At 66.1% G+C, this 27084-nt stretch overlaps 2 protein-coding genes and 1 long non-coding RNA gene across 5 annotated transcripts; 2 read left to right on the forward strand and 1 right to left on the reverse strand.

The window, feature by feature from the left end:
• On the reverse strand, positions 1-14821 carry LOC123357111 (proSAAS-like). 2 transcript variants are annotated; one of them, XM_045000429.1, is made up of 3 exons: positions 14696-14821; positions 1082-1611; positions 1-752 (listed from the first exon to the last, which is right to left on the reverse strand). In XM_045000429.1, the coding sequence occupies exons 2-3, from the start codon at positions 1510-1512 to the stop codon at positions 491-493; spliced, it is 693 nt and encodes a 230-aa protein (XP_044856364.1). In that variant the 5' UTR covers positions 1513-1611; positions 14696-14821; the 3' UTR covers positions 1-490. The 2 variants fall into 2 exon arrangements, with proteins under 2 accessions (XP_044856364.1, XP_044856363.1); XM_045000428.1 differs by lacking the exon at positions 14696-14821 and adding an exon at positions 3915-4066.
• LOC123357112 lies at positions 11948-13078 on the forward strand. Its single transcript, XR_006575503.1, has 3 exons — positions 11948-11967; positions 12131-12325; positions 12953-13078. It is a non-coding gene; the product is annotated as an uncharacterized LOC123357112 (long non-coding RNA).
• LOC123357110 (putative tRNA (cytidine(32)/guanosine(34)-2'-O)-methyltransferase) lies at positions 14579-26857 on the forward strand. Of its 2 annotated transcripts, none has more exons than XM_045000426.1 (11): positions 14579-14777; positions 18606-18748; positions 19055-19124; positions 21533-21638; positions 21737-21815; positions 21945-21997; positions 22704-22757; positions 23084-23186; positions 24981-25064; positions 26143-26246; positions 26451-26857. In XM_045000426.1, the coding sequence occupies exons 2-11, from the start codon at positions 18628-18630 to the stop codon at positions 26682-26684; spliced, it is 1008 nt and encodes a 335-aa protein (XP_044856361.1). In that variant the 5' UTR covers positions 14579-14777; positions 18606-18627; the 3' UTR covers positions 26685-26857. The 2 variants fall into 2 exon arrangements, with proteins under 2 accessions (XP_044856361.1, XP_044856362.1); XM_045000427.1 differs by lacking the exon at positions 14579-14777 and adding an exon at positions 14877-14986.
• The last annotated feature ends 227 nt before the right edge of the window (positions 26858-27084 follow it).

Below are 27084 nucleotides of genomic sequence, written 5' to 3' on the forward strand. Positions count from 1 at the left end.
TTTACATCAAAATACCTGACGAGCCTTTATTTCATTAGTTAATTAATCAACACCAGACGGACAGATGGGGGCGGGGGGCGTTACTGAATGGACTGATAGAAGCAGGGGGAACCAGGGGGTGGGGGGCAGAGCTAGGGTAGTGGGGGAAATGGGGGGTTCTGAGCTGGGGGGGCCAGAGCCCTGGGGACAATAGGGGGCTCGGAGCTGGGACACTGGGGGGCAGAGCCCGGGGGGGGGAATAGGGGTCTTGAAGCATGTCGGGGGGGAGCCGTCACCCCAATGGGGGGGGCAGTTGGCTTGTGGGGGAGAGACGTGGGGCCCAGGGATACGCCGGCCTGCAGAGGGAGGGGTCATTGGGGGGCAGAGATTGGGGGGCAGCCCCTCCCCGGCGCCCACAGGCTGGCTACATTCAGAGACGGACGGGACATGGGGGATGTAACCCCTCCCCCGCCACATTAGCACTCACTGGGCCCTGGGGGGGGGGTCCCCGTTACTCAGGCAGATACCTCAGCAGGGGCTCCCCCCCCGATGCCCCCCTCCGCCCCCCAACAGCTGCCTCCTCCTCCTCTTCCTCCGTCCTCTTGGCCCGCTGCAGCTGGGGTGCCCCCGCCTCGGGGCCCTCCCCGTCACCCCCCAGCCGCTTCACGCGCAGCAGGGTGGGGGGGTCTTCCTCCAGCCCCCGGCGCAGGCGTCTGGGGTGGCGGGGGGGTCGCGTCTCGCCACCCCCCGCGAGGATCCGGCCCACCAGGTACCTGCGAGCCAGAGGAAAAACAGAGCTAGAACCCAGGCGTCCGGGGTCCCAGCCCCTCCGCTCTAACCACTAAATACGCCTCCCCTCCCAGAGCTGGGGAGAGAACCCAGGAGTCCGGGCTCCCAGCCCCCCCTGCTCTAACCACTGGACCCCACTCCCCTCCCAGAGCCAGGGAGAGAACCCAGGAGTCCTAAATCCGAAAGCCCTACTGGGGGGCACGGCCTTTTCCCTCTAGGGGGCGCTGACCCCCATGCGGCCCCAGTGGGGATGGGACTGGGTGCCTCAGGGGGGTGGGGAATGGGGCCCGGGGCCCGGCCCTTCTCCAGGCACCTCAGCATCTCCGCATCCATCTCCCCAGGCTCCTCATCACCCGGCTCGTCCTGGTGGTTCTCGTAGGCCCCGTCCGTCCGGTAGCGGCTCAGCTGGGGTGGGGGCGGGGCCCGGGGCCTGGGGGGGGCGCCCGCCCCGGTCTCATCGTAATCGGGGTACGGGGCCCCCCTGGCCTGGTCCCACAGCTGCAAGAGGGAGGCCAGGGGGACCGATTCCTGGAGGAGGCGCTGGAGGGCCAGGGCGGCCTGGGCCCCGTCCTGCCTCCAGCGGCCACCGGGGGGCGCCTCCTGGAGCCACGGGGTGCCCCCCGGCTCGTCCTCCCGCCACCGGCCCGCAGGGGGCGCCCCCAGCCTCTCCAGCGCCTGGGCCAGCAGCTCGTCCTGGGCCAGCGGCCCCAGCCGGGGGTAGTAGATCTCGTTGGCCAGCCCCATCTCCCCCTCGTAGGGAGCCCCCCGCAGGTCCCGTCGGAATCGCCGAGGGCCCCCGGCCGCCTCGTGGGGCAGCGCCCCCCTGGGGCCGGCGGGAAGAGCCTGTGGGGAAAACACCGAGAGAAAGAGGCAGAGAGGTGAATGGACGGTACCCAGCGAACCCAGGAGTCCTGGCTCCCAGAACCCCCCGCTCTAACCACTAGCCCCCACTCCCCTCCCAGACCAAGAGAGAACCCAGGAGTCCTGGCTGCCAGAACCCCCGCCCCCTGCTCTAACCACTAGCCCCCACTCCCCTCCCAGACCAAGAGAGAACCCAGGAGTCCTGGTTCCCAGAACCCCCCCCCGCTCTAACCACTAGCCCCCACTCCCCTCCCAGACCAAGAGAGAACCCAGGAGTCCTGGCTCCCAGCCCCCCCCCCTGCTCTAACCACTAGCCCCCACTCCCCTCCCAGACCAAGAGAGAACCCAGGAGTCCTGGCTCCCAGCTCCCCCCCCCGCTCTAACCACTGGACCCCACTCCCCTCCCAGAGCCGGGGAGAGAACCCAGGAGTCCTGGCTCCCAGCGCCCCCCCTCCCACATCCTGCTCTGACCACCAGACCCCGCTCCCCTCCCAGAGCCAGGAGTGCTGCTCCTTTCAGCACAGGGCAGCTCCTCGCCTTTTCCAGCTAATGGAGGGGGGTGGGTCAGCAAATGGGGGGGCAGGTCTGGGAGATGGTGGGGGAGGGGCATCTCTGCAGTGATCCCCCCCCCCATGTGTCTGTGGCAGCCGGGCTCTGCAGGCTGAGTCACTAGGAGTGCGGGGGGGGGGGGGGGTTGGCTGGCAGCTGGGGGAGATGGGGAGGGGTTCGGGGGGGGTGGCCTCCCAGGCATCACGGGCTGCCCGTGTCTGCGGCTGGCGGGGCCCCTTCTCGTTCTTTCTCTCTCCCCCCCCCGCTTGCCCTCCCCCCTGCGCAGGGCTCCTGGCTCCCGTCTGCTGCTGAAATGCAGCTGCTTCTGGGGCGGAGTGCGACAGTGACACAGAACCCCCCATCCCCCTCCGTCCTCTGGACCGCCCATCCCCCTCACACACCCCATCCCCCTAGACCGCCACCCCCCAAACACCCCATCCCCCTCAAACACCCCAATCCCCCTAGACCCCACACGACCCAAACACCCCGATCCCCATCCCCCTAGACCGCCACCCCCCAAACACCCCAATCCCCATCCCCCTAGAACGCCACCCCCCAAACACCCCGATCCCCATCCCCCTAGACCGCCACCCCCCAAACACCCCCATCCCCCTCAAACACCCCAATCCCCCTAGACCGCCACCCCCCAAACACCCCAATCCCCATCCCCCTAGATCGCCACCCCCCAAACACCCCAATCCCCCTCCCCCCTAGACCGCCACCCCCCAAACACCCCAATCCCCCTCCCCCCTAGACCGCCACCCCCCAAACACCCCCATCCCCCTCAAACACCCCATCCCTTTAGACCGCCACCCCCCAAACACCCCGATCCCCATCCCCCTAGATCGCCCCCCCAAACACCCCGATCCCCAGACCCCCTAGACCCCCAAACGCAGCCCACCCCCTTTAGACACCCCACACCCACCTCGATCCCCCTCAGCGCCACCGTCTCGACTGAGAGGGGGAATTCACAGCAGCCCCCGCCCCGATCTCCTGCGCTGGGGGGCTGGGGCTGGGCCTCAATGGAGGTGGGGCAGCCCCAGAGATGGGACCATCAGCTCCCCCACGAGACTCCCCTGGGTCCGGGTACATCCCCCGCCCCCCCCCCCCGAGACCATAATAAGGACTGGGGGGAAGGGGGCGTGGGGTTCGCGTAGGGGGGGAGAGATGGGGGGCCGGGGGGCGATGAGGGGAGCTGGGGGTGCCGGGGGAGAGATGGGGCGCAGGGGGGCGATGAGGGGAGCTGGGGGTGCCGGGGGGGGTGAGGGGAGCTGGGGGTGCCGGGGGGTACCGGGGGGGTGAGGGGAGCTGGGGGTGCCGGGGGGCGCAGGGGGGCGATGAGGGGAGCTGGGGGTGCCGGGGGAAGATGAGGGGAGATGGGGGTGCCGGGGGGGAGGAGGGGAGCTGGGGGCGCAGGGGGGCGATGAGGGGAGATGGGGGTGCGGGGGGGTACCGGGGGGGGGTGAGGGGAGCTGGGGGTGCCGGGGGGTGCCAGGGGGCAAACCGGGAGAGAGGAGGGCGCCGGGGGCAGGTGGGGAGAGATGGGGCGCGGGGCTCGGGGGTGCCGGGGGGTGAGGGGAGCTGGGGGTGCCGGGGGGGATGAGGGGAGCTGGGGGTACCGGGGGGGGTGAGGGGAGCTGGGGGTGCCGGGGGGCGCAGGGGGGGCGATGAGGGTGCCGGGGGCAGGTGGGGAGAGATGGGGCGCGGGGCTCGGGGGTCCCGGGTCCCCTCCCTACCTTCCCGGCGGCGGGGCGCAGCGCGCAGAGCAGAGCCGCCAGCATCAGGGTCGGAGCCATCGCGCAGGGACCGGACCGCGGGGAGGGGGCGACACGGACCGGCGCAGGGAGCAGCCGCTGCAGCGAAACCAGCCCCGCCCCGAGCCCCGCCCTCCCCGCTGCATCCAGCCCCCCCCCCCCGATCCTCCCCGCTGCATCCAGCCCCCCCCCCGATCCTCCCCCCTGCACCCAGCCCCCCCATCCCCCCGATCCTCCCCCCTGCATCCAGCCCCCCCCATCCCCCGGGATCCCCCCCCCTGCATCCAGCCCCCCCCCCCGGATCCTCCCCGCTGCATCCAGCCCCCCCCCCCCCGGATCCTCCCCCCTGCACCCATCCCCCCCCTCCCCCGGGATCCCCCCCCCTGCCTCCAGCCCCCCCCTCCCCACCCTGCATCCAGCCCCCCCTCCCCCCGGATCCTCCCCCCTGCATCCAGCCCCCCATCCCCCCGGATCCTCCCCCCTGCATCCAGCCCCCCCCCCGATCCTCCCCCCTGCATCCAGCCCCCCCATCCCCCCCGGATCCTCCCCCCTGCATCCATCCAGCCCCCCCGGATCCTCCCCCCTGCATCCAGCCCCCCATCCCCCCGGATCCTCCCCCCTGCATCCAGCCCCCCCCCGATCCTCCCCGCTGCATCCAGACCCCCCATCCCCCCCGACCCTCCCCGCTGCATCGTGCCCCCCCATCCCCCGGGATCCTCCCCCCTGCATCCAGCCCCCCCCATCCCCCCGGATCGTCCCCCCCCCTGCATCCATCCCCCCCCATCCCCCCGGATCCTCCCCCCTGCATCCAGCCCCCCCCATCCCCCCGGATCCTCCCCCCTGCATCCAGCCCCCCCCTCCCCCCGGCTCATCCCGCCTGAATCCAGCACCCCCTCCCTCCTGCATCCGGCCCCCCCATCCCCCCGGATCCTCCACCCTGCATCCAGCCCCCCCCCGATCCTCCCCCCTGCACCCAGCCCCCCCCATCCCCCCGGATCCCCCCCCTGCAACCACCCCCCCCCGCTACACCCCCCTTCATCCCGCCCCCCCATCCCCCGCCTGCATCCCGCCCCCCATCGCCCCCCCCCTGCATCCAGCCCCCCCCTCCCCCCGGATCCTCCCCCCTGCATCCAGCCCCCCCATCCCCCCGATCCTCCCCCCTGCATCCAGCCCCCCCCGATCCTCCCCCCTGCACCCAGCCCCCCCCATCCCCCCGGATCCTCCCCCCTGCATCCAGCCCCCCCCATCCCCCCGATCCTCCCCCCTGCATCCAGCCCCCCCCCGATCCTCCCCCCTGCACCCAGCCCCCCCCATCCCCCCGGATCCTCCCCCCTGCATCCAGCCCCCCCATCCCCCCGGATCCTCCCCCCTGCATCCAGCCCCCCCTTCCCCCCGATCCTCCCCCCTGCATCCAGCCCCCCCATCCCCCCGGTTGATCCCCCGTGCATCCTCCCCCCCCCTCCCTCCTGCATCCGGCCCCCCCATCCCCCCGGATCCTCCCCCCTGCATCCAGCCCCCCCCTGCATCCAGCCCCCCCATCACTCCGGGACCCCCCCCGCACCCATCCCTCCCGCATCCCCCCCGGATCCTCCCCCCTGCATCCAGCCCCCCCCATCCCCCCGGTGCCCCCCCCTGCATCCAGCCCCCCCATCCCCCCCGATCCTCCCCCCTGCATCCAGCCCCACCAGCCCCCCGGATCCTCCCCCCTGCATCCAGCCCCCCCCATCCCCCCGGATCCCCCCCCTGCCTCCGGCCCCCCCTGCCCCCCGGTGCCTCCCCCCGGCATCCGGCCCCCCCATCCCCCCCGATCCTCCCCCCTGCATCCAGCCCCCCCATCCCCCCGGATCCTCCCCCCTGCATCCAGCCCCCCCCGGATCCTCCCCCCTCCTTCCATCCCACCCCATCCCCCCCGATCCTCCCCCCTGCATCCAGCCCCCCCCGGATCCTCGCCCCTGCATCCAGCCCCCCCCCTCCCCCCGGATCCTCCCCCCTGCATCCAGCCCCCCCCGGATCCTCCCCCCTTCTTCCAGCCCCCCCATCCCCCCGGATCCTCCCCCCTGCATCCAGCCCCCCATCCCTCCTGCATCCAGCCCCCCCCGGATCCTCCCCCCTGCATCCAGCCCCCCCCGGATCCTCCCCCCTGCATCCAGCCCCCCCCATCCCCCCGGATCCTCCCCCCTGCACCCAGCCCCCCCCGGCCCCTCCCCCCCTCATCACGCCCCCCCTTCCCCCCGTAGCCTCCCCCGTGCATCCAGCCCCCCCCGGATCCTCCCCCCTGCAACCAGCCCCCCCCCTCCCCCCGGATCCCCCCCCTGCATCCAGCCCCCCCATCCCCCCGGATCCTCCCCCCTGCATCCAGCCCCCCCATCCCCCCGGATCCCCCCCCTGCATCCAGCCTCCCATCCCCCCGGATCCTCCCCCCTGCATCCAGCCCCCCCATCCCCCCGGATCCTCCCCCCTGCATCCAGCCCCCCCATCCCCGGGATCCTCCCCGCTGCATCCAGCCCCCCCCATCCCCCCGGATCCTCCCCCCTGCATCCAGCCCCCCCATCCCCCCCGATCCTCCCCCCTGCATCCAGCCCCCCCATCCCCCCCGATCCTCCCCCCTGCATCCACCCCCCCCCCCCCGATCCTCCCCCCTGCATCCAGCCCCCCCATCCCCCCGGATCCTCCCCCCTGCATCCAGCCTCCCCATCCCCCCGGATCCTCCCCCCTGCATCCAGCCCCCCCATCCCCCCCCTGAATCCAGCCACCCCATCCCCCCGGATCCTCCCCGCTGCATCCAGCCCCCCCCCCCGATCCTCCCCCCTGCATCCAGCCCCCCCCTCCCGCGGGATCCCCCCCCCCGCATCCAGCCCCCCCATCCCCCCCGATCCTCCCCCCTGCATCCAGCCCCCCCCGGATCCTCCCCCCTGCATCCAGCCTCCCCATCCCCGGGATCCCCCCCCTGCAGGGGCTGCGGGTCGGGAGCGGGCGGCACAAGCAGGGCTGGGGGGGGGCATCTTGGTCCCTCCCTGATCATTAATTTCTGCTTCCTGCAGCCTCCATTGCCATGGAGACAGAATGACTCATTTATGAAGGGGAGGGGGGAGAGAAAGTGCATGATGGGATAGACCCAAGGTGGCCTCACTCCCGCACCCCCCCCCATCCTGGCCGGTGCCCCTCACTCCCGACCTGCAGCCCCTGCTAGCCCAGCCCTGGGCTCCCCACCAGCTCTGCCGGTGCCCCTCACTCCCGACTTGCAGCCCCCGCTAGCCCAGCCCTGGGCTCCCCCCCAGCTCTGTCGGTGCCCCTCACTCCCGACCTGCAGCCCCTGCTCCCCACAGCCCTGTCCTCCAGCTCTGCCGGTGCCCCTCACTCCCGACTTGCAGCCCCCGCTAGCCCAGCCCTGGGCTCCCCCCAAGCCCTGCCAGTGCCCCTCACTCCCGACTTGCAGCCCCTGCTAGCCCAGCCCTGGGTTCCCCCCAGCTCTGCCAGTGCCCCTCACTCCCGACCTGCAGCCCCTGCTCGCCCAGCCCTGGGTTCCCCCCAAGCCCTGCCGGTGCCCCTCACTCCCGACCTGCAGCCCCTGCTAGCCCAGCCCTGGGTTCCCCCCAGCCCTGCCAGTGCCCCTCACTCCCGCCCCGCAGCCCCCTGTTGCATTTGGCAAGTCTCCGACCCCCCCGTCACTGGCGGGTGTTGTGAGAGCTGTAAATACAGGGAGCCGCAGCGTGAGCAGCCGGGGCCGATGAGCCCTGGGGGAGGCTGCATCTCACTGTCTGCTCGGGAATGAATTAGTTATGGCAGAATCCATTAGTGCCCATTTCTTCTCTGCCGCCTTCCCTGGTTCCCGGCCCAGCCCCCTACGACCTCAGTCCTCGGCTGCCGAACTGAGAGAGTCCAGGTCAGCACTGAGCTGCGGCCACCTCTGGGGCGGGGCAGCTGAGGAACAGCCACACATAACGCCACACGGGGACGGCTTGCCCAGCACTGTGATGCGGCCACCTCTGGATGGAAGGATGGATACATGGAGTGTTGGGATGGAAGGATGCATGGATGGATGAGGTGTCGGGCTGGATGGATGGAAGGCTGGATAGGGTGTCGGGATGGATGGGATGTCAGGACGGGGTGTTTGGATGGATGGAAGGATGGATGGATGGGGTGTCAGGATGGATGGATGGAAGGCTGGATGGGGGTGTCAAGACGGGGTGTTTGGATGGAAGGATGGATACATGGGGTGTCAGGATGGGGTGTTTTGATGGAAGGATGCATGGATGGATGGAAGGATGGATGGATGAGGTGTCGGGATGGATGGAAGGCTGGATAGGGTGTCGGGATGGATGGGGTGTCAGGACGGGGTGTTTGGATGGAAGGATGGATGGATGAGGTGTCGGGATGGATGGATGAAAGGCTGGATAGGGTGTCGGGATGGATGGGGTGTCGGGACGGGGTGTTTTGATGGATGGATGGATGGAAGGATGGATGGATGGGGTGTTGGATGGATGGAAGGCTGGATAGGGTGTCGGGATGGATGGGGTGTCAGGACGGGGTGTTTGGATGGAAGGATGGATGGATGGATGGGGTGTTGGATGGAAGGATGGAAACATAGGGTGTCAGGATGGGGTGTTTTGATGGAAGGATGCATGGATGGATGGAAGGATGGTGGATGAGGTGTCGGGATGGATGGATGGATGGAAGGCTGGATAGGGTGTCGGGATGGATGGGGTGTCAGGACGGGGTGTTTGGATGGAAGGATGGATGGATGGGGTGTTGAGACGGAAGGATGGATGGATGAGGTGTCGGGATGGATGGATGGAAGGCTGGATAGGGTGTCGGGATGGATGGGGTGTCGGGACGGGGTGTTTTGATGGATGGATGGATGGAAGGCTGGATAGGGTGTCGGGATGGATGGGGTGTCAGGACGGGGTGTTTGGATGGAAGGATGGATGGATGGGGTGTTGGATGGATGGATGGATGGATGGAAGGCTGGATAGGGTGTCGGGATGGATGGGGTGTCGGGACGGGGTGTTTTGATGGATGGATGGATGGATGGATGGATGGATGAGGTGTCGGGATGGATGGATGGAAGGATGGATAGGGTGTCGGGATGGATGGGGTGTCAGGACGGGGTGTTTGGATGGAAGGATGGATGGATGGGGTGTTTTGATGGATGGATGGATGGAAGGCTGGATAGGGTGTCGGGATGGATGGGGTGTCAGGACGGGGTGTTTGGATGGAAGGATGGATGGATGGGGTGTTGGATGGATGGATGGATGGATGGAAGGCTGGATAGGGTGTCGGGATGGATGGGGTGTCAGGACGGGGTGTTTGGATGGAAGGATGGATGGAAGGATGAGGTGTCAGGATGGATGGATGGAAGGCTGGATAGGGTGTCCGGATGGATGGGGTGTCGGGACGGGGTGTTTTGATGGATGGATGGATGGATGGAAGGCTGGATAGGGTGTCGGGATGGATGGGGTGTCAGAACGGGGTGTTTGGATGGAAGGATGGATGGATGGGGTGTTTTGATGGATGGATGGATGGAAGGCTGGATAGGGTGTCGGGATGGATGGGGTGTCAGGACGGGGTGTTTGGATGGAAGGATGGATGGGGTGTTTTGATGGATGGATGGATGGAAGGCTGGATAGGGTGTCGGGATGGATGGGGTGTCAGGACGGGGTGTTTGGATGGAAGGATGGATGGATGGGGTGTTGGATGGATGGATGGATGGATAGGGTGTCGGGATGGATGGGGTGTCAGGACGGGGTGTTTGGATGGAAGGATGGATGGATGGATGGGGTGTTGGATGGATGGATGGAAGGCTGGATGGGGGTGTCAGGACGGGGTGTTTTGATGGATGGATGGAAGGATGGATGGATGAGGTGTCGGGATGGATGGATGGAAGGCTGGATAGGGTGTCGGGATGGATGGGGTGTCAGGACGGGGTGTTTGGATGGAAGGATGGATGGATGGGGTGTTGGATGGATGGATGGATGGATGGATGGAAGGCTGGATAGGGTGTCGGGATGGATGGGGTGTCAGGACGGGGTGTTTGGATGGAAGGATGGATGGATGGGGTGTTGGATGGATGTGGTGCCTGGGGATTGATGGGGTGTCTGGGGATGCTGCGAGGGCGATAGAAGGGGGGATGGGGTAACACAAGGAGGCAGAAGAGGGCGGTTCTGACCCAGGACCCCCCCCCCACACACACACCGGAGACAGGGACTGTCACGGTGCAGCAGAGGGGTGAATAGCAGCCCCCGGCTCCCCAACCCGTGCTGAGGTAAGGGGTGGATCCGGGGGTGGGTGGGTTCGGAGGCTGTGTATTGAGGTGTGGGTTTTGTCCGTGTTGTTGCGTGTATGTAGGACACCTGTGCCTATCTTGCTGGGTGTGACTGTGGGTGTGTATCTATTTTGTGAGAAACGAATAGGACATGGGGTCTTTCCCCCACAAAGCCGGGGGTAAAAACCCAGGTGTCCTGGCTCCCCCCCCATCCGTGTTGTTTATCTTCCCATCCCTGAGAGCTGGTTATATTCCCACAGGGGTTGGAGATTTATGGGTCTGTTATTTCCACCTCTGCTGCCCTCTCCTTTGAACCCAGGCGTCCGGGCGGGGAAATCAGGAAGCCAAGGCCCAGCGGCTGCCTCACCTCTGACCCCCCTCCCCCACTTTCATCTCCTGCCAGCTCCGGTACCTGCTGTGCTGGGACCTCCCCCTCCCCCCAGCCGCACAGAGCAGGACTCCTGGGTTCTCTCCTGGCTCTGGGAGGGGAATGGGGTCTAGTGGTTAGAGCAGGGGGGCTGGGAGCCAGGACTCCTGGGTTCTCTCTGAGGCCCTGGGAGAGGAGTGGGCTCTAGTGGGTTAGAGCCGGGGCGGGGAGAGGCTGGGAGCTAGGACTCCTGGGTTCTCTCCCTGGCTCTGGGAGGGGAGTGGGGTGTGCTGGGTCAGAGCTGCGGGGCTGGGAGCTAGGACTCCTGGGTTCTCTCCCTGGCTCTGGGAGGGGAGTGGGGTGTGCTGGGTCAGAGCTGCGGGGCTGGGAGCTAGGACTCCTGGGTTCTCTCCCTGGCTCTGGGAGGGGAGTGGGGTGTGCTGGGTCAGAGCAGGGGGGCTGGGAGCCAGGACTCCTGGGTTCTCTCTGAGGCCCTGGGAGAGGAGTGGGCTCTAGTGGGTTAGAGCCGGGGCGGGGAGAGGCTGGGAGCCAGGACTCCTGGGCTCTCTCCCTGGTTCTGGGAGGAGGGTAGTGTCTAGCGAAGTGGAAAAGTGCCTTAAAGAAGTTGCTACGGTAATTCAGTGTCAGAGCCCGAAATAAAACCCAGGAGTCCTAGCTCCCAGCAACAGCCCCCCACCTCCCCACTAGCTCCCCCTCCCCACTTGTCTGCAGGGAGGGGTCACTCTGACGCATCCGGTCATTCGCTAGCTCCCTTTCCACTCACCCAGCCAGAAGCCAAAACCTTTGAAAAGCCCAGGGCTGGGCGAGCAGGGGGTGCGGGTCGGGATTGAGGGGCACTGGCAGAGCCGTGGGGAGGGGACAGGGCTGGGGGTGCAGAGGGCTGCGGGTCAGGATTCAGGGGCACCGGCAGAGCTGTGTGGGGCGAGTTCTCTAACCATTACACCTGCTGTTCCTACCCTGATGTCTGGCTGCAGCCCAGTCCCCGCTGACGGTCGTGGGGTGGATGCACTATCGAAGGGCATCGCAGGAGACCCACGCAGATTCTCCACGTTGGAGAGTAAGTGCCTGTCTCATTGCAGCTCCTCAACTCATAAGGAGAATTCGTCTGGCGCGGAGGTGCAGCCACCTCTGGGGCGGGGCAGCTGGGGAACAGCTGCACATAACGCTGCACAGGGAGGGCTTGTGCGGCGCGGAGATGCAGCCACCTCTGGGGCGGGGCAGCTGGGGTGGCGCCGCACAGCGGATGGGGCTGCTGCTGACAGTCTGGTTGCTCCCAGGGGATGTGGATTGTCCCAGCCGGAGATCTCTGCCTGGGGAAGAGGTTCAGCCCAGCGAGGAGACATCGCTAATTCTCCTGCCCCTGCCCACTGAGAAAGCAGGGAGAGGTATGAGGGAGTGGGGGCTAGTGGTTTAGAGCACAGGGGGGGGAGGGCTGGGAGCCAGGACTCCTGGGTTCTCTCGCCAGCTCTGGAGGAGAGGGGGTCTGGTGGGGCGGGGCTGGAAGCCAGGACTCCTGGGTTCCATCTCCGTTGTCCCCTCTGCTTTCAGACTCGCCACCCCAGCCCTCGGGGGGCCCTGCGGTCACCCGCTGCCCTGAGCGCTGGAGGGACCAGGCTTTGCTCCCGGTGCCCCCGGTGGCTCCGGCCCGGCGGGGGAAGCAGCGTCTGGGCTCCACCGCGTCTGTCTGCAGCCACCAGAGCTGTAAATCCACCGCCTCGCACATCCAGGAGGTAGCTGGGGATGGTGAGTGCGGGGCTGGGCTGGCAGGGGCTGCGGGTCGGGAGTGAGGGGCACCGGCAAAGCTGGGGGCACAGGGCTGGGCTGGCAGGGGCTGCGGGTCGGGAGTGAGGGGCACCGGCAGGGCTGGGCTGGCAGGGGCTGCGGGTCGGGAGTGAGGGGCACCGGCAGGGCTGGGGCGGGGGAGAGGAGCCCAGGGTTGGGTTCGGGTTGCCGGTTTCGCCCACAGTTGGGCATCAATTTAGCATCCGCCCAGGGTACCCTTGGGAGCTCGTTAACTCAATTATTATTATGGCCATTTCCGCCGAGATAGAAAAACAAACAGTAAGGAGGCTGGGCTGGGAGCCAGGACTCCTGGGTTCTTTCACTGGCTATGGATGGGGAGTGGGGTCTAGTGCTTAGAGTGGGGGGGGGGTGTTGGGAACCAGGACTCCTGGGTTCTTTCACTGGCTATGGATGGGGAGTGGGGTCTAGTGGTTAGAGTGGGGGGGGCTGGGCACCAGGACTCCTGGGTTCTCTCTCCAGCTCTGGGAGGGGAGTGGGGTCTAGGGGTTGCGGATGGCCCGGGATCCCGGACTCCTGGGTTCTCTCTTGGGCTCAGCTCACCCTCTGCCCCCCCTTTCTCTCCCCCAGACCGCTGCGCTCACTGCGCCCTGGCCTGCCTGTTCTGCGAGTTCCTGGCGCTCTGCTCCCTGGCGCTGGACGGGCTGGGCTGCGGGACGCTGTGCCTGGCGGGGGGGTGCTGTGCCGGGGGGGACCCCGCAGGGCAGGGCTGTGGAGGAGGCGGCTGCCCCTGCGGAGGGGGGTGCGGGCTCCTCCAGGACTGCTGCGACTCCGCCGACTGCCTGGAAATCTGCCTGGAGTGCTGCTCCATCTGCTTCCCCAGCTGACCCAGGGCTGGGGCTCGGCCCCCCATCCCAAAGAACCCCCCCACTAGGTAAGGGCCCCCCGCCCCTCATCATCCCACCCCATTGCTTTCTGCTCCTAATCTTGGCTCTCTATGGGCTAAGCCCCGCCCCATCCAATGATGTCATTGGATGGACCAAGTCACGCCCCCATGAAGGGTGATGTCACCCAGTGACCCAAGTCACACCTCCACTCATGACGTCATTCAATGAGACAAGGGCTATTGGCTGCTCACCGGGCGGGTCCTCACAAGGCAACAAGCCCCACCCATCTTACTGGGGCCTCATCAGAGGTGGTAAGCCACGCCCACAATGGTGGTGATGTCAGAGTAGAACAAGCCACACCCTATCTACTGTGATGTCATCAAAGGGTCTGCCCAGGTGTCTAGGCAGTGACACCTTCAAATAGCCCCAGCAGGGGGGCGGGGCCTTCAGGAAGCCACACCTCTAGGCAGTGATGTCATTGAATGCTTGGGTGTGGTTGCCAGAGCTCCTCCTCCTCTGCTGTGATGTCATCAAACGGACTCAGATGTCACAAGGTGGAGGAGTATTAACCCCGTGGGTGCTGTCCCCAGCTCTGCCGGTGCCCCTCACTCCCGACCCGCAGCCCCTGCCAGCCCAGCCCTGGGCTCCCCTCCAGCTCACTCACAGTGGGTGCCGTGTCTCCCAGGAGGAGGGATAATTGGGGCTGGGTTGGGGCAGATTCCCTCGGGAGAGCTGGAGACTTTGCTGTGAGTCCTGGTTCCACCATTCTCACCCTCGCAGAGACGGGAGGATGCCATGGCCCTGAAGCTGCCCCCCCCCCAGGCCTCAAAGAGCAGCAGACAAAGGGGGAGCCCCCCCCCATGTTCATTCTCTTTTAAATAAATTGCATGAGCGCTTTACGCCGACCTCGTTTTTTGGAGGGGATGGGTTGTTGGGCTAGAACTCCCAGCATGCACCGCTCCTGATTGCCCCCCCCGCTAGAAATTCCTGCAATTGGCTCCCCAAGGAACTGCAAATCCCAGCGTGCACTGCACCTTATCCTCCCCAGGGAACCACAAATCCCAGTATGCAATGCGCCTCGACCTGCCCCCCCCTCACCCCAGGGAACTACACATCCCAGCATGCATTGCTCTTGCTGGGAGGGGTTTTGCGAAACACTGCGGCTCCAGGAGCCTAGGGCACTGCAATGCCTAGAAGGCAGGGCCCCAGGTCAGATGACCCATGGAGACTACAATTCCCACCATGCAGTACTGCACTTACACTGCGCATGCGCTGATCGAATGAGGGGAAGGTTTTTTGCGCCTGCGCAATAGGGTACACTTCACTGGGCTAGGCCTCCTGCGCAGGCGCAGTGAACGCGAGCCGTTCTCTGCGCAGGCGCACTGAGGAAAACCCGCCGCCGTCAGCCCAGCTCCGTTCTCCATAGTCCCCAGTTCACGGAGGCTGCCCCCCCCGCCCGACTCCGTCCCCCCCTAGCGCCGCCGCCCTAGCTTCCGCTTCCGGCTTGGGAAACAACCACTTCCGGTTCGGCGCCGTCTCTTCGCGCGGCTTCGGTCGCCTCCGGCGCGGTAAGCAGCGGTCGGGCAAGGAAGCTTGTGCGCCTGCGCCGCCGGTGGGCAGGCGGGTGCCCGTGCGCATGCGCGCAGCGGGAGGCTGGGGAAGCACGTTTCAACCGCCGCGGGCAGGTTCCCCTGCTGCGCGTGCGCCGCGGCTGCACCCTGTGCGGTGCTCGGACGTTGGGCCTCAGGGCGCATGTGCAGAGGCGATACCCATTAAGGTGGGACCTACAATAACTGATCACGTTGGATGGGGGGGGTGTGGTGTTTGCTAAAGGAGGTTGCCACTGATATATTATTGTAGGCCCTACAATAATATATGTAACATTTGATTTATTCCTGGTGGGGATGGATTCAGCACCTTGGGACAACACAACTGACTTATTGTAGGACCTACAATAACAGATCCATAATTTACCAGGACTCTGGATCAATCTTACCAATTAACGCAGGGCCTACTGTCAGAAGTGTGTAATTAATTTAACTCCAGTGACAATATACATATTCATGGAGGGCTGAGAATCATGTATCCACATTAATGCAGAACCTGTGCCAACACACTTCATTAACGCAGGGCCTAGAATAATATGTCTCTACTTAATTTGGATCCGGAAAATAAATGATATGAAAGAAATTGCAAGGTGATTGCGGGAGAGAGCGTTACTAGTCAACAGAGACCCCTCACCTTGGATACGTTTCTTAGGACAAAGATGTAGAGAAAAGCAAAGAGAATAACACCACAGATAAGGTGGCAAATACTACAGGGTGATGCTGGAAAGGTCTTTAGGGAGCGGTTATGGAGAAGGTGAGGTCGGCATCACGTGCGGAAGAAGTGGATAAATCGGGGGATTTTCTAGTGACAAGCGGTGGGTGAATCAAAAGGGAAAAGCTTCACTGCCAAAGAAACTTGGTGGCGGGGCAAGGAAGTAAAAGAAGGGTTAAAAGATAATGGGGAAAAGTTTAAACCTGTCAGAAGAGTCGGGGGAGCCATACAATAAATTTACAACTATTATTTAAGGACAGTCTCTACTACATTCTCAAGCAGTATTTTTCTTACTTTGCCTAGCTGTAAATTTTGCTTATTATCGATGGAAATATTTTTTCGTCTGTTGGTGGGTATCTGGTAAAATCAATGGAGGGGAGCAATAGCTCAGTGCAGTGGTCCCCAAACTTTTTTGTCTGGCGGGTGCCAGACAAAGGACTGTGGCAGTGGTTGAGGATCTGCCGAAATGCTGCCAAATTTCAGCGGCATTTCAGCAGATGCTCGAGCGCCAGCCAGGATGCGGACCCCTGGCTCAGTGGTTTGAGTGTTGGCCTACTAAACCCAAGGTTGTGAGTTCAATCCTTGAGGGGGCCACTTAGGGATCTGGGGCAAAAATCTATCTGGGGATTGGTTCTGCTTTGAGCAGGGGGTTGGACTAGATACCTCCTGAGGTCCCTTCCAACCCTGAGATTCTGTGTTTACTAAGATTCACCATTTAAAGAAAACTCTGATCATTCCATGCCTAAAGATAGGCTAGAAGAGGATCTTGATGACTGTTTGGAGATACGTATTGGAGAATCAGGCACTCAAAATAAACATGTGATTTCAATAGTGTGGACACTCAAGAATTAGCCTTGAAGCTAGATGGGCAGGTAATACCGAAAATGAAAAGTTTCAAGTATCTTGAGTTCCAGAATCTGGGGAAATACAGGACTAAATTAGAGCTAGAATAATAAATACCTGGCTTAGACAGAGAGAAGTGGTGCAGTACGTATCAGGAAGATACTGATACAATGAAAAGGGTAAGTGCAGAAAACGCTGCTCCGTCCGTGTTAGTGCACCGGGGCATCAAAGAAGAAACGTGAGGAAATGATCTGTTCTGCAGAAACGCACACAATGAGGTGGATGAGTGGTGAAAACAAGGACCATGCGAGGGATGTGTGTGTCGGAGACATACTCAAAGTAACCCCCATAAAGGAAAAAAAGTCCCAGATCAATTGGTCACAAAAGCGCAGGCTGGACAGTTATGTGGGTAAGAGAGTCCAGAAGATCAGGACTGATGGGAAAAGACCGAGAGGCCAACCCAGGAAGAAGTCGGGTGATAGAAGATATGAATTGAGCAGAGCAGTTTGGAGAGAGACGACTTGTACAGTGGAGTCTGTTTGATTAGATAAGGAAGACGACTTAATTTGAGGCTTGTATCAATAAATCATTTCAGGTGGGGCCTACTATAACAGAGCCACATCGAACCTGGCTTCTTTCTCAGTGCGCCTGTTATTTAGGATTGCAGGGTTTTGATTTTTGTCGGTAAATGTCGATTTCACTGCCCACATTGACGGAAAAATATTTCCAGCGATAATAGTCTAAATTCCCAGCTAGGCAAAGTAAGAGAAATCCTGCTTGAGACCTGCTTGAGGAGATTGCTGGATAGCCGAGGAAGAATTGCTCCTCCCTGATTTTGACAAAATATACACGGGCCAGAAGTATGTTAATAAACTTACTGCAAACGAGCTGGTCGCTAACTCTGCGAAACGGACTGGTGACAACGCTGCTGGCGTTTGTATGTTTTGACCTGTGGAGTTGACAGCTTGTAACGAGTATAAAGCTTTAACGTCATTAAGCAATCGTCTCACCCGGCCCATGATTTCCTGCAACTGCAAAAGTCTAAATTGATAAAAATAAAATGCGCGAAGCCCGTAATTTTGTGAACCTGTGAATATTTAACTGGATGAAACCAGAAAAAAGCACTTAAAAATAAATGTCGAGATTATCCATTGAAATTATACGAAGAAGTCTATTTCTGCCAAGCCTCCCGTTATTGTAGGGCCTACAGAAATTTGGTCCACTGCCACTGTACCTATTAACGTAGGTGCCGCTGGTGTCTGAGGCTCACGCTACAAGCAGCCTACCTCAGTTTCCCTCTTTCAACTAGTCAAAACTTCAGCCAGGTTTTTCTTGGTTAGAATTACCCCCCCTGGGGTTTGTGACGGGTTGCCCCCCCTGGGATGTCACCCGGTGTGCTGGGACACCCCTCAGTCTACCTGTCCTGCCAGCCTGGGCCCCCTTTAACCTGTCTTGCTGAGCCAGACTCTTAAAACCTCTTCACGCACACACAGCCTGGCTGGCCCCAGTTCTTTCCCCCCGTAGTCATCTTGGGTGGGGTAGCCGGGGAGAACTGACGACCAGGATTACCTCACTCCCCACCCTGAAATGGGATTGGCATGAGGCGGGAGGCCTGTGTTTCCCCAGTCTGACCCCCCCTTCCCTTACGGTGGAAGTTACAAGAAGTCCCAGGTAACGGTTTAGGATCCGGTGAGAGGATCACGGCGTCCATGAGGCCGGGGCAGTATGGAGGGGACGCAGGAAGGCCGAGCTTTTCACAGTCCGTTGTCCTCGCTGACGGGCCGTTCGCCCCGTCTGGCTTTTCCCTCGTTGGCGTGAGCAGGGGGCGTCACCCAAGCCAGCACAGTTGAAATACAGATACAGAGTCAATATTCCCAACTTCAGATACAGAAATTTGAGTCCTGGGCCATTAAAATTATTTTGAAAGGGCCCCCGATAATATATCCATGTTCATTTAGGTCCAGGGCCATTATACCTGTTAGTGTAGGGCCTACAGTAACATATTGGGGTTCATTTAGAACCTGTGTCCATATATCTATTAATGCAGGACCTACAGGAATAGAGCCCTAATTAATTTGGCTCCAGTGCCATCAGACCTATTATTGTAGGGCCTACAGTAACGTCTCTCAGCTAATTCCGTCTCAACTGCACAAAAGTATTTTCGTTAAGAGGCGAACACCCCCAGTGCCAAGCCGGGAAGGGGGGGTAACTGGCCCTCCTCCTTTGCCCTCCAGGCCTGGGGGCGTCGGAGCCGAAATGGGGCGCTCGTCGAAGGACAAGCGGGACATCTACTACCGCCTGGCGAAGGAGGAGGGCTGGCGGGCCCGCAGCGCCTTCAAACTCCTGCAGCTGGACGAGGAGTTCCAGCTGTTTGAGGGTAAACTGGGAACCGGCCCCAGCCCCTTCTATTAGGTGTATTACGGTAGCCCCCAGCTGTTGTGCCGGGTGCTGCACAAAGCCTGTGGGAGATTGGGGTCCTGTTGTGCTGCCCAGTCTCTTGGGAGAGAACCCAGGAGTCCTGGCTCCCAGCCCCCCTGCTCTAACCCACCAGCCCTCACTCCCCTCCCAAAGCTGGGGAGAGAACCCAGGAGTCCTGACTCCCAGCCCCCACTCCCCTCCCAGAGCTGGGGAGAGAACCCAGGAGTCCTGGCTCCCAGCCCCCCTGCTCATTCTCTCCCTGCAGGGGTGCGCCGGGCGGTGGATCTGTGCGCTGCCCCGGGCAGCTGGAGCCAGGTTCTGAGCAGGAAGCTGAAGTGAGTTGGGGGTGTGGTGGGGGGGGGCTGGAGGCGGAGGGAGGATGGGTGGGGGGGCTGGAGGCGGAGGGAGGTGGGTGGCAGGGGGTGGGGGGGGCTGGAGGCGGAGGGAGATAGGTGGGGGGGGCTGGAGGCGGAGGGAGATGGGTGGGAGGGGGTGGGGAGGCTGGAGGCGGAGGGAGGATGGGTGGGGGGGCTGGAGGCGGAGGGAGATGGGTGGCAGGGGTTGTGGGGGTAGGAGGAGGAGGGAGATGGGTGGGGGGGCTGGAGGCGGAGGGTGATGGGTGGGAGGGGTGGGGGGGCTGGAGGCGGAGGGAGATGGGTGGCAGGGGGTGGGGGGGCTGGAGGCGGAGGGAGATGGGTGGGAGGGGGTGGGGGGGCTGGAGGCGGAGGGAGGATGGGAGGGGGGTCTGGAGGCGGAGGGAGATGGGTGGGAGGGGGTGGGGGGGCTGGAGGCGGAGGGAGGATGGGTGGGAGGGGGTGGGGGGCAGGAGGCGGAGGGAGGTGGGTGGCAGGGGGAGGGGGGGGCTTGAGGCGGATGGAGATGGGTGGGGGGGCTGTAGGCGGAGGGTGATGGGTGGGAGGGGGTGGGGGGGCTGGAGGCGGAGGGAGATGGGTGGCAGGGGGTGGGGGGGGGCTGGAGGCGGAGGGAGGATGGGTGGGGGGGCTGGCGGCAGAGGGCTATGGGGGACAGGGGGGGGGGGGGGCTGGAGGGGGAGGGAGATGGGTGGCAGGGGGTGGGGGGGCTGGAGGCGGAGGGAGGTGGGTGGCAGGGGGTGGGGGGGGCTGGAGGCGGAGGGAGATGGGTGGGGGGGGCTGGAGGTGGAGGGAGATGGGTGGCAGGGGGTGGGGGGGCTGGAGGCGGAGGGAGATGGGTGGGGGGGCTGGAGGCGGAGGGAGATGGGTGGGAGGGGGTGGGGGGGCTGGAGGCGCAGGGAGATGGGTGGCAGGGGGTGGGGGGGGGCTGGAGGCGGAGGGAGATGGGTGGGGGGGCTGGAGGCGGAGGGAGAAGGGTGGGAGGGGGTGGGGGGGCTGCACGCGGAGCGAGAAGGGTGGCAGGGGGTGGGGGGGCTGGAGGCGGAGGGAGATGGGTGGGGGGCTGGAGGCGGAGGGAGATGGGTGGCAGGGGTGGGGGGGGTGGAGGCGGAGGGAGGAGGGGTGGGGGGGCTGGAGGCGGAGGGAGATGGGTGGGGGGTGGGGAGGCGGAGGGAGATGGGTGGCAGGGGGTGGGGGGGCTGGAGGCGGAGGGAGGATGGGGGGGCTGGAGGCGGAGGGAGAAGGGTGGGAGGGGGTGGGGGGGCTGGAGGTGGAGGGAGATGGGTGGCAGGGGGTGGGGGGGCTGGAGGTGGAGGGAGATGGGTGGGGGGGTGGAAGCCGAGGGATTTTGGTGGGAGGGGGGGGGGGGGGGGGTAGGCGGAGGTATAGGGGTGGCAGGGGGTGGGGGGGCTGGTGGCGGAGGGAGGATGGGTGGGGGGCTGGAGGCGGAGGGAGATGGGTGGCAGGGGGGGGCTGGAGGCGGAGGGAGATGGGTGGCAGGGGGTGGGGGGGCTGGAGGCGGAGGGAGATGGGGGGGCTGGAGGCGGAGGGAGGATGGGTGGGGGGGCTGGAGGCGGAGGGAGATGGGTGGGAGGGGGTGGGGGGGCAAGAGGAGGAGGGAGATTGTTGGCAGGGGGTGGGGTGGCTGTAGGCGGATGGAGATGGGTGGCAGGGGGTGGGGGGGGCTGGAGGCGGAGGGAGATGGGTGGCAGGGGGTGGGGGGGGCTGGAGGCGGAGGGAGGATGGGTGGCAGGGGGTGGGGGGGGCTGGAGGCGGAGGGAGATGGGTGGCAGGGGGGGGGCTGGAGGCGGAGGGAGATGGGTGGGGGGGCTGGAGGCGGAGGGAGATGGGTGGCAGGGGGTGGGGGGGGCTGGAGGCGGAGGGAGATGGGTGGCAGGGGGTGGGGGGGGCTGGAGGCGGAGGGAGATGGGTGGCAGGGGGTGGGGGGGCTGGAGGCGGAGGGAGATGGGTGGCAGGGGGTGGGGGGCTGGAGGCGGAGGGAGATGGGTGGCAGGGGGTGGGGGGGCTGGAGGCGGAGGGAGATGGGTGGCAGGGGGGGGGCTGGAGGCGGAGGGAGATGGGTGGCAGGGGGTGGGGGGGGCTGGAGGCGGAGGGAGATGGGTGGCAGGGGGTGGGGGGGTAGCAGGGGGCGATATGGGGTAGATGGAGGAATGGGAGGGGGAGGGGGTGGAAGGTGAAGGCGGGGCAGGGAGGGTCGCAGTGGTTTGGGGGGGGATAGGACGGGCCTGGAGGGGGGAGGGGAAGCAGAGCAGAAAGGGGCGGGGCAGGGTGGGGGGAGATGGGGCCGGAGGGAGTGGGGCGGGAGGGGGAAGGGCCCCCCCAGGCTGTCTCTCACCCCCCATGTCCCCCAGGGGCGGTGCTGGGGAGGGCCCTGACTCCGTGAAGATCGTCGCAGTCGATCTCCAGGCCATGGCTCCGCTCCCGGGGGTCGTCCAGATCCAGGGGGACATCACCAAGGTATGTGGGGGGGGGGCGCCGGCCCATTCCCCCCGCCCCCTCCCCGATCCGAGTCCGTCCGTCCCGACCCGTAACCCGGCCCGTCTGTCCCCCGCCAGGTCTCCACGGCGCAGGAGATCATCCAGCACTTCGAAGGGCAGCCGGCCGACCTGGTGGTCTGCGATGGGGCCCCCGACGGTGAGTGGGACCAGCCCCCTGGCTCCAGGTGGGAGGGGGGCGGGAGGCCCCTCGTTGGCGCCCCCTGGAGGGCACCGCGTGGGGTAGGACTGGGCCCCACTGAACCCCCTCTCCCCTCCTGACTTGCAGTGACCGGCCTTCATGATATCGACGAATACATCCAAGCGCAGCTGCTGCTAGCGGTGAGTACCCCACCCGGACGCAAGGGGGCGCCCCTGCCGAGCCCCGCTCCCTGCGGCGCGGCGCCCCCTCTTAGGTGATTCCATCCCCCACTGCAGTTTCAATCGCTACCTGTCCCAAATGGCTGTTCCCAAGCTGCCCCGCCCCAGAGGTGGCTGCATCTCGGCGCCGGGTGAGCCATCCCCATCCGGCGATATGTGTGGCTGTTCCGCAGCTGCCCCGACCCAGAGGTGGCTGCATCTCAGCGCGCGGGTGAGCCATCCCCATCCGGCGTTATGTGTGGCTGTTCCCGAGCAGCCCTCCCCAGAGGTGGCTGCATCTCAGCGTCGGGTGAGCCATCCCCATCCGGCGTTATGTGTGGCTGTTCCGCAGCTGCCCCGACCCAGAGGTGGCTGCATCTCAGCGCCGGGTGAGCCATCCCCATCCGGCGTTATGTGTGGCTGTTCCCGAGCAGCCCTCCCCAGAGGTGGCTGCATCTCAGCGCCGGGTGAGCCATCCCCATCCGGCGTTATGTGTGGCTGTTCCCGAGCTGCCCTCCCCAGAGGTGGCTGCATCTCAGCGCCGGGTGAGCCATCCCCATCCGGCGTTATGTGTGGCTGTTCCACAGGTGCCCCACCCCAGAGGTGGCTGCATTTCAGTGCCGAGAGAGTTGTTCCTTTTTTATTAAGGATTTTGGCATTAGTTGATAATTTCTCCTTCTCATTCCAGGCTCTGAACATCACGACCCACGTCCTGAATAAAGGAGGCACCTTTGTGGCCAAGGTAAATATTAGCCCCTCTAAGAAGCCCCGGGGTCCTAGCCGAAGGGGTAAGAGCCGCAAGGGGGGGGCTCGCCTGGTGCTGAGATGCAGCCACCTCTGGGGCGGGGCGGCTGGGGACCAGTGCCCCCTAGCTGGAGCCGTGGCTCAGGACGATTGGAGTTGTAACTGGGGGAGTTAGGGGGTGATGCCGGGGGCAGCATGCTGTGGGGGTGCTGGGCAGGGGTGCTCTCCCCTGGCAGTCAGGGCCGGGCGCTGGCGATGCCGTTGGCACCGTCCCTGCGCTGCCCCCTGCTGGCCTGTGACCCTGTCCCCACCTCCGTGGCCCAGATCTTCCGGGGGAAGGACGTGACGCTTCTCTACTCCCAGCTCCGCATCTTCTTTCCCGACGTCACCTGCGCCAAACCCCGGAGCAGCCGAAACTCCAGCATCGGTGAGGGCAGGACCGGGCGCCCCCGTGGGGTTGCAGAAGGGGGCAGATCTGGGGGTTGGGAGGGTTGCAGGGGGCTCAGCAGGGGCACTCTCCCCTGGCAGGCAGGGCTGGGCAGTAACGGGCACCGTGGGCTGGGGGGCTCAGCAGGGGGGGCTCTCCCCTGGCAGGCAGCGCTGGGGGCTGTCGTGCTCCGGGCAGCGGGGTGGGGGGCTCAGCGGGGGGGCTCTCCCCTGGCAGGCAGCGCTGGGGGTTGGGGGGTGCCGTGCTCCGGGCAGCGGGGTGGGGGGCTCAGCAGGGGGGGCTCTCCCCTGGCAGGCAGCGCTGGGGGCTGTCGTGCTGCGGGGGGGGGGGCTCGGCAGGGGGGGCTCTCCCCTGGCAGGCTGGGCTGGGCAGTAACGGGCACCGTGGGCCGGGGGGGCTCAGCAGGGGGCACTCTCCCCTGGCAGGCAGCGCTGGGGGCTGTCGTGCTGCGGGGCGGGGGGCTCAGCGGGGGGGGCTCTCCCCTGGCAGGCAGCGCTGGGGGCTGGGGGGTGCCATGCTCCGGGCAGCGGGGGGGGGGGCTCGGCAGGGGGGGCTCTCCCCTGGCAGGCAGCGCTGGGGGCTGGGGGGTGCCATGCTCCGGGCAGCGGGGTGGGGGGCTCAGCAGGGGGGGCTCTCCCCTGGCAGGCAGCGCTGGGGGGTGCCGTGCTGCGGGGTGGGGGGCTCAGCGGGGGGGCTCTCCCCTGGCAGGCAGCGCTGGGGGGTGCCGTGCTGCGGGGTGGGGGGCTCAGCGGGGGGGCTCTCCCCTGGCAGGCAGGGCTGGGCAGTAATGGGCACCGTGGGCCGGGGGGCTCAGCGGGGGGGGCTCTCCCCTGGCAGGCAGCGCTGGGGGCTGGGGGGTGCCGTGCTCCGGGCAGTGGGGGGGGGGGCTCAGCGGGGGGGCTCTCCCCTGGCAGGCAGCGCTGGGGGCTGGGGGGTGCCCTGCTCCGGGCAGTGGGGTGGGGGGCTCAGCAGGGGGCGCTCTCCCCTGGCAGGCAGCGCTGGGGGCTGGGGGGTGCCCTGCTCCGGGCAGTGGGGTGGGGGGCTCAGCGGGGGGGCTCTCCCCTGGCAGGCAGCGCTGGGGGGTGCCGTGCTGCGGGGTGGGGGGCTCAGCGGGGGGGCTCTCCCCTGGCAGGCAGGGCGGGGGGGTGCCGTGCTGCGGGGTGGGGGGCTCAGCTGGGGGGCTCCCCCCAGGGAGGCAGCGCTGGGGGCTGGGGGGTGCCCTGCTCCGGGCAGTGGGGTGGGGGGCTCAGCGGGGGGGCTCTCCCCTGGCAGGCAGCGCTGGGGGCTGTCGTGCTGCGGGGTGGGGGGCTCGGCAGGGGGGGCTCTCCCCTGGCAGGCAGGGCTGGGGGCTGGGGGGTGCCCTGCTCCGGGCAGTGGGGTGGGGGGCTCAGCAGGGGGGGCTCTCCCCTGGCAGGCAGCGCTGGGGGTTGGGGGGCCGAGCAAACAGGCACCATGTTCTGTGCCTCCCCCAGCTACACTGGGTCCTGAGATGCCCAAATCTGTTGTGTCTCGTCCCCGTGGGCCCCCCCTCGCCAGCCGCGCCAGGTGCCCCCGGCCCTTGCCAAGGGGACGTGCACCGGGCAAAGCTCCGCGCTGGCTCAGAGCTCGGCTGCGCTCCGGGGCGATTCCCTCTCCCCGGGCGGGTGTGTAACAGCGACGCCCTTCGCCACCCGCCGCCTGGCGCAGGGCTGGGAACCCACAGCGGGGGGCAGGGCCTGCGGGCGGGCGCCCCGACTCGCCGCCCCCCCCCAACCACATCTCTCCCGCCTCCAGAGGCCTTCGTTGTCTGCCGGGGCTACTGCCCGCCCGAGGGCTACGTGCCCAATATGTCCAACCCCCTGCTGGACCATTGCTACGGTGAGGAGCGGGGCTGCAGAGAGTGGGGGGCCGGGGGGCACCGTGGGGCGGGGCGCAGGCTCAGCAGGGGGCACCGTGGGGCAGGGCTGGGGGGCACCGTGGGGCAGGGCGCAGGGCTCAGCAGGGGGCACCGTGGGGCAGGGCTGGGGGGCACATGGGGCAGGGTGCAGGGCTCAGCAGGGGGCACCGTGGGGCAGGGTCGGGGGGCACCGTGGGGCAGGACGCAGGGCTCAGCAGGGGGCACCATGGGGCAGGGCTCAGCAGGGGGCACCGGGGAGCAGGGCTGGGGGCACTGTGGGGCGGGGTGCAGGCTTATCAGGGGGTGCTCTCCCCTGGCAGGCAGGGCTGGGGGGCACATGGGGCAGGGTGCAGGGCTCAGTAGGGGGCACCGTGGGGTAGGGCTTAGCAGGGGGCACTGGGGGGCACCGTGGGGCAGGGCTGGGGGGCACCGTGGGGCAGGGCGCAGGGCTCAGCAGGGGGCACCGTGGGGCAGGGCTCAGCAGGGGGTACTGGGGGGCAGGGCTCAGCAGGGGGCACCGTGGGGCAGGGCTCAGCAGGGGGCACCGTGGGGCAGGGCGCAGGGCTCAGCAGGCGGCACCGGGGGGCAGGGCTCAGCAGGGGGCACCGTGGGGCAGGGCGCAGGGCTCAGCAGGGGGCACCGTGGGGCAGGGCTCAGCAGGGGGCACCGTGGGGCAGGGCTGGGGGGCACCGTGGGGCAGGGCGCAGGGCTCAGCAGGGGGCACCGGGGGGCAGGGCTCAGCGGGGGGCACCGGGGGGCAGGGCGCAGGGCTCAGCAGGGGGCACCGTGGGGCAGGGCTCAGCAGGGGGCACCGTGGGGCAGGGCCGGGGGGCACCGTGGGGCAGGGCGCAGGGCTCAGCAGGGGGCACCATGGGGCAGGGCTCAGCAGGGGGCATCGGGGGCAGGGCTCAGTAGGGGGCACCGTGGGGCAGGGCTCAGCAGGGGGCACCGGGGGGCAGGGCTGGGGGGCACCGGGGGGCAGGGCGCAGGGCTCAGCAGGGGGCACCAGGGGGCACCGGGGGGCAGGGCCGGCTCTTGCTCACGTCTGTCCCTTTCCAGATGTGGATTTTAACCAGCTGGAAGGTCCCAACAGGATCATTGTCCCGTTCTTGGCCTGTGGGGATCTGAGCGCCTACGACTCGGACCGGACGTATCCCCTCCAGGTGAGGCTGCAGGGACGGGGCGGGAGCCCGGTGTGGGGGGGGGCACGGGCGGGGGGGGAATCGCAGGCTTGGGGGGGATGGGGCGGGAGCCCGGCCGTGGGGAATCACAAGCTGGGGGGGATGAGGCGGGATCCCAGCAGTGGGGATGGCAGGTGGGTTTGCTGCCCCCCCTACTCCCCTCTCTCTCTCTGGCCCCCTCTGCAGCTGGCCCCAGGGAAGGAATACAGCTACGTGCCCCCCCTCCAGCCCCCCATCCGGCCCCCCTACCAGGAAGCCTGCTTCTTGAAGAGGAACAACCTATTGGCTAAGGAGCCCGGGCCGGCCCCATTGGAGGAGGCCGCCCCCGCCCCCACGTATGGGTCAGCGCCGGAACCTCAGGGCTGCCCCCCGGAGGCGGCTGTTGAAAACGTCCTGGCGTCTCTGTCCGTGTCACCCTAGCACAGGGTGTGTGTGTGTGTCTGTGTGTGTGTGTGTGTGTGTCGGGGATGAGCCCTGCTCCACATCTGTGAAAAGAGCATTTTAATTTAACCCTTTGTGGCCGGTCTTTGCTGGGGGCTCTTCCTCCCCCACCCCCCCGGCCTCTGTTTTAATAAAGACTCACGGAGATGAAGCACCGTGGCAATCTTCCCCTTCAGGGATATCCTGGAGCAGGGAGTTCCGCTGGTTAACGGCGGCAGCTTCTTCCCGCGGTTCTTCCTTTAGCCCCTTTGAAGCCGGCACTGGAGAGACTGTCCCAGCCGGTGTTGCTTTATTTTGGGGGGTAATGACGCGCCCCCCAGCCCTGGCCCGCTCCCCCGCGGCCCTCTCCAAGCCCAGAAGAGAGCGACGGGCCCCGCCC

This window comes from Mauremys mutica, unplaced genomic scaffold (genome assembly GCF_020497125.1).
Source record: "Mauremys mutica isolate MM-2020 ecotype Southern unplaced genomic scaffold, ASM2049712v1 000298F_np12_obj, whole genome shotgun sequence".
Taxonomy (NCBI): domain Eukaryota; kingdom Metazoa; phylum Chordata; order Testudines; family Geoemydidae; genus Mauremys; species Mauremys mutica.

Bases quoted from the DNA above. Each gene is read 5' to 3' on its own strand.
- LOC123357110 (XM_045000426.1), top strand. From the start codon at position 18,628: ATGGGGCGCTCGTCGAAGGACAAGCGGGACATCTACTACCGCCTGGCG. The intron at 23,187-24,980 runs GTGAGGGCAGGA...TCCCGCCTCCAG, and splicing joins CAGCCGAAACTCCAGCATCG to AGGCCTTCGTTGTCTGCCGG. The intron at 25,065-26,142 runs GTGAGGAGCGGG...GTCCCTTTCCAG, and splicing joins CCTGCTGGACCATTGCTACG to ATGTGGATTTTAACCAGCTG.
- LOC123357111 (XM_045000428.1), bottom strand. From the start codon at position 3,974: ATGGCTCCGACCCTGATGCTGGCGGCTCTGCTCTGCGCGCTGCGCCCC. The intron at 1,612-3,914 runs GTAGGGAGGGGA...TTTTCCCCACAG, and splicing joins TGCGCCCCGCCGCCGGGAAG to GCTCTTCCCGCCGGCCCCAG. The intron at 753-1,081 runs GTGCCTGGAGAA...TCTGGCTCGCAG, and splicing joins ATGGATGCGGAGATGCTGAG to GTACCTGGTGGGCCGGATCC.